This window comes from Podarcis raffonei, chromosome 15 (genome assembly GCF_027172205.1).
Source record: "Podarcis raffonei isolate rPodRaf1 chromosome 15, rPodRaf1.pri, whole genome shotgun sequence".
Taxonomy (NCBI): Eukaryota; Metazoa; Chordata; class Lepidosauria; order Squamata; family Lacertidae; genus Podarcis; species Podarcis raffonei.
This window is the reverse complement of record NC_070616.1, coordinates 5951833-5968399: the sequence shown is the minus strand read 5'-3', so window position 1 is coordinate 5968399 and position 16567 is coordinate 5951833. Positions and strand designations below refer to the sequence as shown.

Here is a 16567-nt window from a genome sequence, read left to right as displayed (position 1 = left end):
ATGCAAAATACAAGGAAAGTAAGTTAGAGGACAAGATCAGGACACCTTCAAAGGTTTTTCAGCGCCGTATTTTTCACTGTCAAACATTTGGGAAAGTTACAGCAGCACCTAAGACTGGTGTACACGAAGCGCTTTGAATATCTAGTAACAAAGCTGTCTATATTAAGCATTGCCATGTGTGATCTCATTCCCAGATGGTCCTGAGCCCTTAAACCCATGCCAGCTTTATAATAGGATTAAACTTCAGCTCTTTGGACCAGTTACCACAAAGGAACAAAAAACAAAACAAAAACCTACACACGCTTGCAATGGACCACACAGAGAAGCAAGCCGCAAGGCCATTGTACGCTGTGAGTTTCCTCTTTCTCCAGTGGACTAGAAGCCCAGAAAGGGCAAGCAAGATGCAGACAAACATAAGCTTTCCTCACCCAACAAGGCCGTCATAAATTTGGTAAAATTCAAATGGGCAAAGCCTTGCACAGAATCTGTTCATCTCTATGGTCAGTTTCTAGGGATGCAAGGGATCCACCTAACTTGCGTCTCACATTCTAGGAGGACAGTGAAATAGGAAAACGAACAAATAGGGGAGAAGCTGCACCTGATCTACCAGGCTCCACTCCCTTGTCTGTCTCCAGGCCAATACAGCAACAGTTGCTGCTGTCTCCTGCTCTCCATTTGTGGTACCCTGCTCTTCAGATGGCAGTCTTAACCCAACCCTCCCAATTAGGTTGGACTCCAACTCCCATCAGCTCCATCGGGCATGGCCCACGATCAGTCTAACATCTTTAGGTCAGGAAAGGCTGGACTGGAAGAACACTGGACTAGAAAGACCCAGGGTTCAAATCCCTGCTCATCTGCAGAGATCACTGGATGACCTGGAGTCATTCACTACCCCTCAGCCTAACCTACTTCACAGGATTGTTGTGAAGACAAATGGGGGGTAACTACGTATGCTGCCTCAAATTCCTTAGAAGAAATATGCCACACACACCCCAGAAAATAGAGCCTCCCAGCTCCCACTTGGGTGCTTTTCCTTTTTGCAGCCAAGGAGATCTTCCCTTCCAGCATCCATCTGCCTCTTTCATGTGGGTGCTACCCTAATGGTGTCCCAGAAGGGAAAACACCAAAGGGGTAAACTGGTGACTCCCAGTGGTATTAGCCCATCACTGTGCAGCCTGCTGGACTTGGGCGCCTCTCTGGGCAAAGTCTGTAGCAGGTTTTGTTCTATTTCACTGGCTTCTCAAGTTTAAGAGCTAGCATACCGTTTTTAAAAAACAACACACAATTGTTCTGACAGCTGACATTTAGAAAGTAATAAGCACCTTTACTTCACTCTCATTGATCAAACACAACAAAATTCAACAGTCTATAAAAGGAGCAGGGCAGGTCTAGGCTGAGTTGGCAGGAAGAGTGTTTTTTAAAAAATAAAATACTGTAATAGAACAGGAAAACAGTAATTATAAAAATGGCCACAGCAACTAGCTTAAGTATCCTAAAACATTTCAAGATCTAAAAACGTAAAGACAGACTGTGTTCTTTAGTGGGTTATATTTTGCTCAGTGTTGCATGAAATGGTTTCCTCAGTGTTATCTTAATTCCTTATGCCAATATAATCTCTCTCTCTTTTTTTCGGGGGGGGGGGGTTGTATTTTATCTGCATTTCTGTCAAGCAGAGGTTGTTGGAAAATCAAGGTGAAAGAAATGAAGGATGTTTTCTAAGCAGTCATCTTTAGAAAAATGGCTAACAAGGATTAGAATGCAGAACTGCTACGTTCACGGAATGGCAGACAAATAGGTCCACTGTATTATTGACCGGACTCAAATCGCCTAGAAAGAGATTAGCTGTTTTCTGCAAGGCAAAAACTGCAACTAAGTGGGAAAAGAACATTTACCGTGTGGCTCAAAATCATACATCAATTATTTTCTTATTCAAGCTATTGATTATGTATTTAGCAAAACAGTCAATTGCAACAGCAGAATTGGTGACTAGGCTAAATTCACAGATTGTGCATCAGTCCAGGCTTTCAAATAATGCACTCAACACTGTGTATGGCGTGTCCACTGCACACTTAGTAAATAATCTCTGCTCTAGCTGTCATCAGGTCTAGAAACTTGATTCTTTAAAAAAATGAAGTTAAAGCAGAAGGAAAATGAATTCCTGCCCCTAAATATGACATATGAACAACCCAGTAAGTACTGTGCACTTTCATATAACATCCTACCAATTACATATTATTAATGTCTCAACAGTCCTCAAAACAATGGTATAACACTGCTTCCAAAAGCGTGTCCATCATTCACAGAGCTGCCCTCTCCAGATTAGCCATCTTCAATTATCTATTAAAAGAGCTGTGGCATTCCTCGCTGATGAACATGTAACTCCAAGATGCCCTGCCTTACTTCAAAAAATAAGCCACAGCTGTTGTGCATATTTATTTATTATGCTTATCTGTATGCAGGAGAGACCTTTTTGGTGTTTCGGTCACTCTCGGAGGTTGGGAGACAGAGGCACCTGAGAGGGCCTTTTCTGTGGCAGCCCCCAAACTTTGGAACTCCACTACTTCCTGATGTACACCTGGCCCTAACATTGGGTAACAATCAGGAAACATGCAAAGGAATATCTTTACACAGGCTTTAAGGAATGCCCTACTTTATATTTTGTTTTATACTTTCTGTAGATCAGCTGATGGTAGTTTTGTTTGTTATCATTTAGCTTTTATTGCTTTTATCCTGCTGTAACCTGTCCAGGGACCTTCGGTGAAGGGTGGATAATAGATACACCAAATAAATAAAGAACACTGCTTCTCACAGGAAAATACCAAAGCGGTGGACAGCATTGAAATACAATAAGCATACAATACAAAATTCAGAATACTCAAGCCACACTGAGCAATGACCACACATCAGAAAGAGTCAGTATGAACAAAGCAGGCTTCCATGACACAGCTGCCGCTCTAACCAACCTCCCAGCTGCCAGGGCCTCTCCAAATGCTATTGGACTACAACTCCCATCAGCCCCAGGCAGCATGGCCAATGGTTGGAGATGATGGGAGCTGTAGCCCAGCTACATGCAGAAGGCCACAGGTTCCCCATCTCTACTTCAAGCAGCTGCCTAGATCTTCTTTCCTCACAAACAGCTGATTTGGTCTCTCCTGCATATGAGAATCTGCACCACATACTCTATGCACCCTGCAAGTCAAAGTGGATGGGAGGCCTTTTGGGTGTGCACGCCTTGGTTTTTAATTGTAGTTTTGTATTATCTTTGGTGGCTTCCTTGTGCACCTTCTACCCTACCTTGTGAGAAGTTGCCTCCTAAAAAACAGGATATAAATTCAATTTAAACATATACCCAGCAAAAGGAGGTTGCAAAATTCTTGGCTGTGTCCAGGCATTCACCTGAGCAGGTAATGTTTAAAAGCAGGGGCGCACGTGTAAGCTCTGACTCAAGGCTGCATGAACATCAGCCCTGACCGTGATAAAGTGAGTGGGTAAATATTCGCTTGAATGCAACTAGAAGCATCCATGCAGTTGGAGATCCTGATAAAGCCTTCTTGGAATGCTAAAGATAAGTCATCATTTTCCTTTGCAGAAGCAATATACAGTAACACCCAAACAAGGGTGGGGGGTGGGGGAGAGGCAATCTGAAGGACTGTCATCCATCAGCTGTTGATCTGCTCAGCAAAAGAAGCAAAACGGATTTGAACTTGTCTTTTCCATTCCAGGATGTGGTTTCTATGTAGGATTTGTGTAAAAAAAAATCAGATTAGAGATGTTATTAAACAAGACCAAGTCTGCTTAATATTTTATACTTTCCTCCCTTGAAAATCAGTTTATGGCAGCATTAAGGGATGAAGTCCCCAGCTCCAACAAGCCTCTGGCTAAGTCAACAACCTGTATCTCAGTAGGAGCATCTAAAAATTCTAAACTGCATGTAGTTTAAAAAAAAAAAAGACACTTAAATATCTCTGCCGATCTGAACTTTTATCTATGCGTATCTGAGCAGACTACAGTCAATGAAGGTGTATGTAACGAAAGCGAAAACGAAAAACACAGCATCCTGAAGCCTCTCAAGTCATTTCTTTCAACACAATTAACTCCTACAACCTCTGCTCCCTTGTCCCAGTCTAGAGCTCTTAGGAACACAGTGGTAGACATCGCATTTGTATGCAGAAGTTCCCTGGTTCAATTCCCAGCATCTCCAAGTAGAGATGAATCCTGAGGAGTCATGGCACAAGAAGGCAATTTCCTATTTTCTACAATACGGTAGACTCCCTTCTGCCCCCAACTTACAAGCATTCTGACTATGAAGCACCTTTCCGCACACCCCAAAGAGGTCCCCAAAGAGTCTCCCGCAGCCGTCCAATCCCCACACAGATGTTTTTACCCACCTAATGGGACAATTCTCCTTGGTTCACAACAGGCGCAGCATACCATGTTCCCATCATTTCAGCCGCCCCCTTGACTACATCAACGACTCTCGCGGCGAGAGTTCCTGGCCAACTCCAGTCGGACACACTGAAGAACCGCTGCATGTCGCCAAACAAGCCACCTTTCGGCCAAGAGGCAATCCTGGGGACACATCTCGAAGAAACCCTGCCATTTGCCACTTTCCAGCAGACAACCCGTTAACCGATCCGAGGCAACAAGATCTAGTTAAGGTGACAGGCAATGACCCAGCAGCTAAGAGGATCAGAAGGTGGAGAGATGGGAGATTATGTCACACTAGGAGGGTTTTGCCTTGGGGCCAGAAGCCTGCCCAGGCACTTTCATCTCTCCCTTCCCTTATGTTATCAAGCAAAAACACATACATGAAGGTGCCTGCTGCTTGTTTGGAGTTGCCTATGGTCTTTTAACCTGGTCATTTAAGAGAAAAAGTATCCCAATATATTGTAAGTTATGGGCCCCCACAAAAAGCTTATTAGTCTACTTACCGTATGTCTATATCAGTAATATTTGGTGCACCAAAGAGCTAAGAAGAAAAAGGACTCTCTTCCAGTATATGTGTTTCTTTACCTGATCGCCTGAAAAAGATTGTTACTCATCACAGGTGACCAGACAAATGGCTGTTAATAATAGGCTTGTCTTGTAATCCTACAGTGCATTTTAGAGGGCTTTAGGAAAAGCATACCTGCTCCTGCTTGCCTTCTCCTTCAAGGATGCTTCCATTTATTTATTTATTTATTTATTTATTTATTTATTTATTTATTTATTTATTTATTTATTTTCTCACCTCTCTGCTGACCAACGGGATGTGATTAGTTACTTTGTGTTTTAGTAGCATGTGTTAATTTCTGGCAGTATTAAGATGTACATCAGTAATCTATTGCAAAAGCTGCCTGGAGAGAAATTGCTCGATAGCAGCCTACAAAATCTTTCCAATAAATAAATAATTTGAGAATTCTGGTGGCAAGTCAAAACGCCTTTGGATCATGTGCACTGATCAATCGCTGTGCTTGGTGCTCCTGCTGCCTCTTGTGGCTACTTTATGTTATTACTTTATTTGTGGCTGCATTAAGGAAACTACATGTGAGCCAATGCACATGGTTTCTCTCCAAACAAACCACAGATGGCAGCCAAGTTTTGCTCTTGATGTACTGATTGTGGTTCGAAGAGAAACCACCCATGAGCATTGGATTGTGAGGCTCATCGCTTATTGCTCTCAAATCCATGTAGGGCGGAGGCAAAACAGGATTCGTTCAGCAGCTTGCTTTCGCATACTGCTCTTTTACAGTAAGTCATGGCTTACAATGATGTGTGAGCAAAGGGACGTAAGACGCTGGCTTATACTGGTCCATCTAGCTCAGTGTTGTCTGCACTGACTGGCAGCAGCTCTCCAGGGTTTCATGCAAGAGGCCTTTCCCAGCCTTACCAGGAAATGCCAGGGACTGAACCTGGGACCTTTTGCATTGTGCTCTGCAGCTGAACTATAAAGAGTTTAGTGCTATGTCTGATGTTACCTAAAACCTTTATGGTTAAAGCAACAGTTGAACTATGCAATTCCCAGCATTACCGTCAACTAAGTGTGCCAGGTGACAAGATGGAAATGGCAGACAAGCCGACTATTCCAAACTGCACCAAAAGAGGCCTAAAGCCTGTATGGAAGTGTGGACCAGGACTGAGGAGACCAGGGCTTGAAGACCCATTCAACCACCAAGGTCACTAGGTGACCTTGTGCCACTCAATCTCAATGATAAAATGATGGAAGACAAAGAGAGAAGAAACCCTACTCCTTTGCTGGGGCTGATGGGAGTTGGAATTCCAAAGCATCTGGAAAAGGCTACTCTAAACTCTGGACTCCGCTACATTGGCAAAGAAAAGGCACTTTATATGCATTGTATCTAAAGGGACGCGGGTAGCACTGTGGGTTAAACCACAGAGCCTAGGCCTTGCCGATCAGAAGGTTGGCGGTTCAAATCCCCGCAACGGGGTGAGCTCCCGTTGCTTAGTCCCTGCTCCTGCCAACCTAGCAGTTCAAAAGCACATCAAAGTGCAAGTAGAGAAATAGGTACCGCTCTGGCGGGAAGGTAAATGGCGTTTCCGTGCGTTGCTCTGGTTCGCCAGAAGCGGCTTAGTCCTGCTGGCCACATGACCCGGAAGCTGTACGCCGGCTCCCACGGCCAAAAAAGCGAGATGAGTGCCGCAACCCCAGAGTCGGCCACGACTGGACCGAATGGTCAGGGGTCCCTTTACCCTTTACCTTTTATGCATTGTATATGCATTACAACACTATGACACCAGATGGCGCTGTGGAGTTCCATTTTTGCCAACCCAGTTTTTCATACAAAGTTTACAACACATTTAACTGAAACGATTCTCTGATGTGCTTAGATCCAGCCTCTGCGAAGGTAAGGGCGAGACAGAAATATGGTAATAAATGAAGTAAGACATTGCCCACTGCTGTTGAAGAAAGATACCGTCATTTAAAAAAACGCTCCAGACGAATGCTTCAAGGCAAAAGGGATTACAGCTAACAAGTTTCTTTCCAGCCAGGCACCACCAGCCAAGCAAAATTGAGTTTTCTGTGAACCGTAACAGGATGCCTGAAATTATTTAAGGATACCCTAGTGAGTTCCACTGTGGTCTTTGATGCTGAAGCACCGACCGACACCCCGCTCCCTGAATGCACAAATGAATTCCCAGTTGCAAAAATTTACATCTATCCCAACCTACCAGTTTTGAACAGCCAAGGTACACATCCATGGCAGGTATCTCCAGAGGCTAAGCTTAGCTGTGTTATTTAAGCGCCGCGGCATGAGACACCACACAGGCATTTTTCAGTGATTAATGACTCAGAATGGCTTGAAGGAGGCTATGGTTGCCCTCCCAGAGAGCATTTGACGGAAACAAACTCTTTATTTCTCCCAGTTTAAGCCCAACAGTGAGACGTCTTGCTCTGCTGTTTTTGTTTTAGTTGAGATTTACAGCCTTTCTCGACCCGCTGGCTCGGAGCAGGTAACGGCATCATATAATACTAAGAGAGATGGTCTGCTGTCAAAAGCCTTGTGGGATAACTCAGACAAAGAAAGTGGTAAGACAATTGGTTGGGGTGGGGATTGAACAAAAGGATGAACAAGGGCAATGTGAAGCAAATTTACCCTCTCCTCAACACAGTCCTCCAGATCTTCGGGTCAATAATTTTAGGGCTTGGACTTCATAGTCTGCAGGGCACACCTACCCCAGGGAAGCTTCTGGCGGAGGTGCCCGTTCAGGGTCAAAATAAAGTCCAGAAGTCTCTCCTTTGCCCAGAAAAGCACAACCACTTTTGACTGATTGGGCAAAAGGTAAGGTGGAATGCTAGGGAAGAACATGAGCCAAGCTATTCTGCAGCTGCAAGAAAGATGCATGGGCAGGAGAAAAATCTTGCCCACACTATCAAAATTATGCAATACATATTGCAACTTTCCTCTGAATTACACAACTTAAAACTTGGCTCTTTGATTATATAATCGGACCAATGAAATCTGTACTAATCTTGGCATGAACTCGTATTGCAGTGTTTTATTTTGTCTTTTTTTGTTTGTTCTTATTGCAATGAAATAAAAACTTCTTTAAAAAAAACCTCACTTTGAAGCGAAACATTGGGAAAAAATAAATCTTCACTCAGCTGTAAGTCTCACTCATAACACCGGGAGAGTCATCCCCCCTGCTGCACAGATAATATCTCTTCCAAGCAGCAGGCGATACGTAAGATCCCTCTTGGCCCATGACCCTGGGCAGCCACTGCCAGTCAGAGCAGACAACATTGAGCTATAGGGACCAGTGACCTGTGCAGAGGTGGGGAGGCTGCTGGGCCCCACAGGGAGCACATAATAACATAACCTCTTATGAGGAAGATGGAGCCCCTGGCTCTGCAGGCAGAAGCTCCTAGATTCAATCTGCGGTATCCCCAGTAAAAAAAAGGATCAGATAGCAGGCCATAAGGGGGCGACGAACCCCCTCTGCCTATAACCCCAGAGAGCTGCTGTCAGTCAGAGTAGACAGTGTTGGTCCTGATGGACAAATAGTGCAATGTTCCCACAATGGGATAACCCCACAAATTCTGCCCAGAGTTATAGTGACTTCTGGATCAAATCCTTACACAAACCATTCAAAATGAAGCTCTCTTTTACTGAGGCAAATCACTGAGTCCTTTGAGCTTGGCGCTCTCTACTCCGATCACCATCAGCTCTCCAGGGTGTCATGCAGAAGGTCTCTCTCAGCACAGCCATTTGAGATATCTTCATCAGAAATGCCAGGAATTGAGCCAAGGGTTTTTAGAAGCACGCACCAGCCATGTGCTCCCTCCGTCCGAGAAGTGATCAGACAGCTTCTTTAGAAGCCAAGCTTACAACACAGTGAGGAATATATGAATCAGAGCTTAGCTTAAATATTTATTGGTTTGTTGTTCAGAAGTTCATTACAGTGTGTATGTGTTTCATCTCTCTCTCTCTCTCTCTCTCTCTCTCACACACACACACACACACACACACACACACACACGTTTTAGAGCTGCAACTTCCAATCTCTTTGAATCAAATAAAAGTATCCTCAAATTAATCAGCCAGCAGGTCTTTTAATTAAGTTTATTATTTTTTTAAATACAAGTACTTATAAAAACTGCAGGGGGGAAATGCTACGTTAGAAACATGAGTCTCACCTGTTTTGGACATAAGGGAAAGATGTCTTCTGAAGTGACATCAACCTAAAACCAAAGGAAGTGTGCTTTTCTCTTTAGACTCTTCTCTCTCCTAGGGTGCAATTTCATGCAGACCTCAGTTGTAATGCTGCAAGCGATTACATGGGTGTAAGTCCCACTGGACTCAGTAGGAGCCTTTTGACTCAGAATGCAGCCTCTTGGATCCTTGCTTTAACACTGACAAACCTGGGATCATCACTTCCTGTTATGTCCAAACCAGGAAACTATGGTTAGACTGTTATTTTATTTTGTTTGGTTTGTTTTCTGTTCTGTTCGTATTAGATTTTTAAATGTTTTATTTACATGTGATTTTAGTTATGGTATTTTGATGATGCTGTACTGTCACCATATTTTTATTCATTACCTTTTGATTTTGAACCGCTTTAGGAAGCCCTTTGGTTTTGAACAGCAGCATATGTTGAAATGTAATATGGTGAATAGCTTCAGAAGAAGCCAAGGCAGGCAGCCATGGTTTGAAGCTGGCTTCATATCCTGGCTTGTTCCAAAGCCACTGTTTTCCAGTTCAGATATTAACCAAACTCTGGTTAATAGAAGACAATCTGTTTAGTTTGCTCCTGCTGCAAAGGGATGTGTACACACCCAGAAGGCTTGTTCATATCTCTGTGTATTAAGCCAAGATATGATTGCCTGAACCAGTCTGTACACACAGAGACACACAATATCATTATAGGCTAGGCACTGCAGTTGATTTATTTTTGACCATGTTTTACTGTAAGCCACTCTGATCTTATTAGGGAGGAACAGTAAGACAGAAAAAATTAAAATGAATGTAGATTTGTCCCTACCTGGAGGCTTATCATCTAAAATTAAATTAATGTGCATCACATCAGTTGTGAAAAACGAAAAGGTTCATGGTAGTAACCTTCCATTTTTTATTTTTAAAAAAACATTTCTAGTCTTTCTAATCTATACTCTGAATGCATATGAACAGATAAGCTCAGAGGGGTGGCTGAATAAATTTTCCTGCTGCTGGAAGGAAAGACTTCAGTATCCTGAATCCCTTCCCTACTAATGATTAAACAAAATCAATCAGTACAAGACACCTGACACAAATCTGATTTGCACAGTATTACCAGTTGCAGAAATCACCTTTCATTGCAAAATTTTGTTTTTTAGTGCATTAAGCTGAGAACCCTGTAAATATCCCAATTAAAGATAACTTCCCTTTCCCTTGGCTAAAACGTTTAACAGTTAACACATAGGGAAGTGTGCCAAAAGTTAATTTACTATCTCACAAAAATCAAAGCCATAAAAACAAGCCCAAGCTGCAAAAACTGCTACACTAACTTTCAACTTCAGCAGCTACCCTGGAAGAATATTTATGGTTTAAATGAAATGGAACAGAATTTGATTAAAAATGGCAAGTGTGTGCAACTTGGTGTGACACTTCAAAATTCCCTTTGTAATTTTAGGCCAGGGAGAAACATAATTAAAGTCATCTGCCTTCCAACATGAATGTTATTTACGGGGGGGGGGGGATAATATATATTTTTGGTTAGTGTTTCCTCGATATCTTGGCTCATTAAGTTAATTTAAATGGAGCCACTGGAGCTTCACAGTAAACGCTTGCTGTCTTCTCCCTTGAATCAAAGTTAATAACATTTGCCTATTTTTAACCAGGGCTATTTTTCATGGCTTTGCCAAATAGTTTTGACAGAAAAACCAGCAGGAGATAGTTCCTGGCTTGATTTAAATCAGGGATGAGGAACCTGTGGTCCTCCAGATATTGCTGAACTCCAACTCCCATCAGCACTAGCCAACACAACCAATGATCAGGAATGATGGGAACTATAGTCCAGACACTACTGAAAGACCACAGGTTTCCTCATCCTTGATTTACATCATGCCATGAACTAACTTGTGCCAGTGAGCTCTGGCATTTTCACTAAAATGGTAAAAAGAAGCCATAGCAGATCCTGATTCCCAAAGTCCCAAAGCTTCCTAACATTCAGCCAGAAACAACTGATCCAGACCTCCCCTAACCCATTTTGACGGGTAGGTAGAGCTTCCCACCTGATATCACCATAACACCAGGTGAAGCGTTTTCTTTTACCTGCAGGTTTCAAACCAAACCACATGAGCAAACGAAGCCTTTCTCTGTGGGTCTTGCTACAAGTGCCAATCAGCTGACCAATGCTTACTGGAGGTCCTGCTTTGGGCAGAGACTGGCTACACTATAGAGTTCCGGAAACTCTGCAATGCAGCTGATCCATACAGGGGCTTCTTGTATGTGACGCTGGCCACAGTGCAGACCAATGAGCACTGACAGCCGGCCTCACTTGCCAAGGAGCAAAGCTTTTAATGCTCCCAACTTTTCCTTTGCAACCAAATTTTTGGCGACGACACACCTGGCATCAAATACGACCTTTCACCTTATACCACCACCTTTGATCCGGCATCACAAGTCGGTGTACAAATACAGAAAACGGATTAAATTATCAAATCTTAGTAAGAATCTCCAGCCACGAAAGTCATAATGCAGAAATGAACTGCACAATGTATCACCATTACAGTGATTTCTGGAAGCGACTATCTGCAAGGGCTCAGGGTACATGGAGACCATCTTAAAGAGGCACCAAAATATCTCTCCTAATGGTGATGATGCTTGTGCTCATGTATATTTGTATACAAAATTTACAGATTTTTATTCTTCCAGGCAGAAGACAACCTAGCAAACACTGTGAACCAATCCTCTTGCAGTAGGGGGAGAAAGACCCATGTCCAGAAGGATCCATGCTGTCTCTTGCCATCCAGGTGCCTACTAACTGGAAGGCTGAGAGCTCAACCAGCTTGGCTCCAAGCCCTGCTGCTGCTCTCTAGGAGAAGCCTTTTTATGTTAACGCTCAAGCCATCCATTGCCTTTGGGGCAACGTTCTGTCCATACCCCCCAAGCTATAATCTCCAGGCATCCTGGCTTGTTTTGGTTTTCTGTCACTCCTCAATTTGCCTTGTGCCTCTTGTAATGTGACATTTTTTAATGACCTTCACAACCACAAGGGAAATCAGCGGAGGTATAATAGATAAGCAAAGCAAGGAAGGGGGAAGACTCTGCCTCCACACTCCTCTTTGCAGCCTTAAGCCCCTCGTGACCTTAGATAAGAAACTCTCACAGCAGCTTTTAGGGGGGGGGACTAGCAGCAGTTGCTTAGCAACCAGTTTATGCCATTCACAAAACAGACCATGATAAATATCTGGGGGTCATTTTTTAGCTCTCCCCCAGTTTTTGCTTTAAAAAAGGACACCAGACCAAGGGCAGTCAACTTCTGCATTTTCAGGGGTCGTTCTGTTCCCCAGGTAATGACTTGGAGAGAGGGACAGGATATATTGTCACAGAAGCTGAGCACCCTGCAGACAGATGAGCTGTATCATGAAGCTGGAACCACATCACTGTCAGACCATTGGCCAGATTTGGCCAGTATGGTAGTCAAACTGGTGTCCTTAGATCCTCTCCATCTGCTCTCCAGCATGGACAATGGTCAGGGATGATGAGAGTTGTAGTTTAAAAAGAGCTGGAGGGCACTTCATTGGCTACCCTAACTGGCAACGTTTCTCCAGCGTTTCAGAGAGGGAGCCTTCCCCAGTTCTACCTGGAGATACCATCTCAGTACTATCATGAGACAGTAATCTAATGAAAGGTTGATGAACTAAGGATACTTGAAGAATATCTTCATGAATTGTGATACACAGTGACTTCATCTGCCCTAACCAGTGCTGCTCAGAGTCATCTGTCGATTGAAACCTAGTTAGCTACTCCTAGAATGTTCTTTATTAGTCATTCCATTTCTTGCTTATCTTTCACCACAAGGTCCCAGGGCAGGTAGCAGCAATTTAAAGAACACAATATCAAAGTCATTGTACAGCTCAAAACGCAGATCAAAATACAGTGAAATACATAAACAGAAAACATATTCCTAAATGCATATTCTGAGGGAATATGCATTTAAATATGAACTTTCATGAAAACCCTTAAGAAAATTTGCAGATTAATGCAAAAATGTGATGGAATGGCTTTCTGGTAAACTCGTGGAAAGGTGGCACAGAGTTGTATACAACATTAGTCTTGTTCAGAGTAGACCCCTGAAATTAATGGGTATGTCTAACACTAGTCCACTGAGTTCACCAGGTCCACTCTAAATAGAAATTACATCAAATATAACCCCGATAGGTGGGGTTGGCTAGCCTGCTGTGAAAGACACAGTCAACGGTACTGAAGCTGAGAGTAAACCTTTTCGGCATTCTTGATGCAAACTCGAACAGGCTCATATAGAGGTCAAACAGCTATTTCAAGGGGTTGAGAGCCTGTCCTTCATTTGCCCATCTCTCACATGGGCAAACTGCAAAAACTAAACTGATTCTAAATTAAAAACAGATCAATTCCCCAAAAATGGGCATAGAAAAGATGAGAACCTAAGAATGTGAGCCAGCCACCTAGGAATTATTTGTTTCCTCATTTCCTTGGCCTCATAAATTCCAAAACAAATCGCTCTGTTTCACAGCACTTACAATTCTTGCTGAAACAGCCAGCACAGACTGTAAATCCCACGGCAAATACAGATATTTCAGAAAGCTATAAAAGTGCTCCTGGCTTTTACCAGCAGTGCCTCCAAAAGTGCCTCCAACAGCGCAAACCCAAAATAATCAGTTTTCCAATGTTCCCTTCTAAAATAAAAATGGAAGGCTCTAGCCTTCTTCTAACAAGACAATTAAGCATCAATATTGTGGGCCTGGGAAGCTAAAAATGTCAGCATGTGTGAACAATAAAACTTGGAAGTCTCAAGTGACTGTATTAAAATTAAGGGATGGGGTAGAAGAATCATAATTGGAATTATTCAGTATCTACCAAGAAGCTCCACAGGATGATAGAGATAGGCTGATGCATTGCTTGCTTGCCCTGTGTATCTTTGGGAGAAGAAAAGGCTAAGGAGTAAACCCTACATAAATCCCGAGTGGAGTCCCTAAGACGCCTTGGATGGCACCTTGTACGCCTCTTTCCAGCAACTCCTGCAGCCAAGCTGGTGCCAAATGTCTTGCTCTGACTTCCTTTGAACCACACCAGCAAGGGCAAAAGGGGGGTCTTGTTGTCTGAGAAGCCCAGAACCTCCATACACACTGCCCAGTCTTGCGCCCTGAGGAGGTCACTTTGGTGCAGCTAACGCAGCGGTTTGACTTCACCCTCAGAGGCGCACTCCATTGTCTCTCAAGACAGACAGATGCCAACAATGTATATGCCCTGTGTGAAGGAGATCTATGAAGCCCAGCGTTTTGGTCAAGCTGAATATATCTACTGGAGGGAGGGAGATCTACACATGATGTCTCCTCTTTAATGAAGCACCATACTAAGAGGAAGTGTAGAAGCAAGAGGGGAAAAACATAAAGATGCTCAGCTATTCCAAATATTGTTTTCTTCTTCGGTCACTGGACTGGCAACAATCAGCCAGTGGGAAGCTGGGAATATCCCCTTCCAAAATACCAAGACATCTGCCAATCATTATGATGAGCCTATGTGGTGTGGCAGAAGTTAGACTAGAACTAGGGAGGCCCAAGTTCAAATCACCCACTCAGCCATGAAACTTGCTGGGAGATCCTGAGCCAGTTACACACTCTCTCTCTCTCTCTCTCTCTCTCTCTCTTGCCTCCCTCACAGGGTTGTTGCAAGAATACCAAGGGGGTGAAGAATCAGGTACACTTCCTTTAACTCCTTGGTGGAAAGGCAGGATATAAATAAATAATATAAATGAGGTGACAATATGTGCCAGTATGAAAGCAAGCTGCCTCAATTCTTCCTACATTCTTGGATGTCATATGACAGGGGTAGGGAACCTGCGGGCTTCCAGGTGTTGTTGCACTACAACTCCCATCACCACTGGCCATGCTGACTGCAGCTGATGGGAACCAGAGTCCCAATGACATCCAGAGGGCTGCCAATTCCCCATCCCTATCCCAGGGCAATACATAACATCCCATTAAGCCAACACAGAAGTTATCAACCCAAACCAGGGGTCGTAGGCTTGGGATCCCATTTCCTACAAGGATTGACTGGACGCCTGAGAAATTGATTTCCCCAACGCACCTGAACATACCATTTTGAGAATTAGCAAAATATAACAAGCCTATGATGGGGAACCTGTGGCCCTTTAGATGTTGTTGGACTATAGCTCCCATCAACCATAGTCAGCATGGCCAATGACTAAGTATGATGGGAGCTGGAGTCCAGCAGCCTCTGTAAGGCTACAGGTTTCCACTCAACTGGTCCAGGCAACTGTAGAAGGCTGCCACAGTAACTAAGCTGATGTGCAAGAAAAGAGGATGTGTTTCTTGAACAATCCCCAAGGAGAAGCTGCAGAGGAACAATGTCAGTAAAATCAGGGCAGAGTCTACAAAAGATAACAGGAAGTAAGGCAATTCCTTGAGAACAAGTGTTACTTACAGTGTGTGACTCCAGCAAGGGTTTGATAAAAAGTCGGGGTGTCGCTGTCGTCCGTAAGCGTGACATACACTCCCCCTGAGAGCAGCCAGCGGGAAAACGTGAAGGCCTCTTTATTTTGCCACAGCCAGGTTTTGAATTTCTCAAAGTTTACCTTTTCACCCTGTAAAAAATAAAAAAAGCAGAGGGGAGGAGGATGAGTTGAGCAAAGCAGTTTGTATTTGCTAATGAACTCAGTTGTTTGCTGCAGTTGGTACACTGTAGTACAGCCTACAGGGAAAGAAGCCCTTAGCTCAGACCCAACAGATGGCCATAATAATAATAATAATAATAATAATAATAATAATAATAATTTTTATTTATACCCCACCCTCCCCAGCCAAGGCTGGGCTCAGAGCGGCTTACAAGCAATAATAAAAACAAGTTGAATGATTACAACTTAAAAACAAAATTAAAATACAACATTAAAATATTGAAACATTAAAATATTAAAATGTAGCCTCATCGCAGGAGGAGAAGGAAAGGAAAAAAGAAAGAGAGGGAGGGATTCAAATTGGCTCCAAGCCAAAGGCCAGGCAGAACAACTTTGTCTTACAGGCCCTGCGGAAAGAAATCAGATCCTGCAGGGCCCTGGTCTCATGAGGCAGAGCGTTCCACCAGGCTGGAGCCAGAGTTGAAAAGGCCCTGGCTCTGGTTGAAGCCAATCTAACTTCCTTAGGTCCCAGGACCACTAGGGTGTTGCTATAAGCAACTCTTTCTCAGCCGCAACCTACCTTGCAGGGTTGTTGTAGTGAGAACTGAGATATAAGTTAGGTGAATGCACCTGCACACTCAAGAGAGTGACACACAGGAAGTGAGTTGCTGGGAAAGTCAGGTGGTTGTCTACTTAGAGCCAAACTACATGTTATGTTCACACTTTTAATAAAGTGCTTAGAACTGGCCACTTT

General features: G+C 43.5%; 1 protein-coding gene across 3 annotated transcripts in view; it reads right to left on the bottom strand.

The window, feature by feature from the left end:
- The window catches only part of USP32 (ubiquitin specific peptidase 32), a 124340-nt gene that overhangs the window by 46232 nt on the left and 61541 nt on the right, over positions 1-16567 (bottom strand). For all 3 annotated transcript variants that reach the window (XM_053366615.1, XM_053366617.1, XM_053366616.1), the window contains exon 5: positions 15624-15783. In XM_053366615.1, the coding sequence (XP_053222590.1) occupies positions 15624-15783 (160 nt within the window). The remainder of the gene's footprint in view (positions 1-15623; positions 15784-16567) is intronic.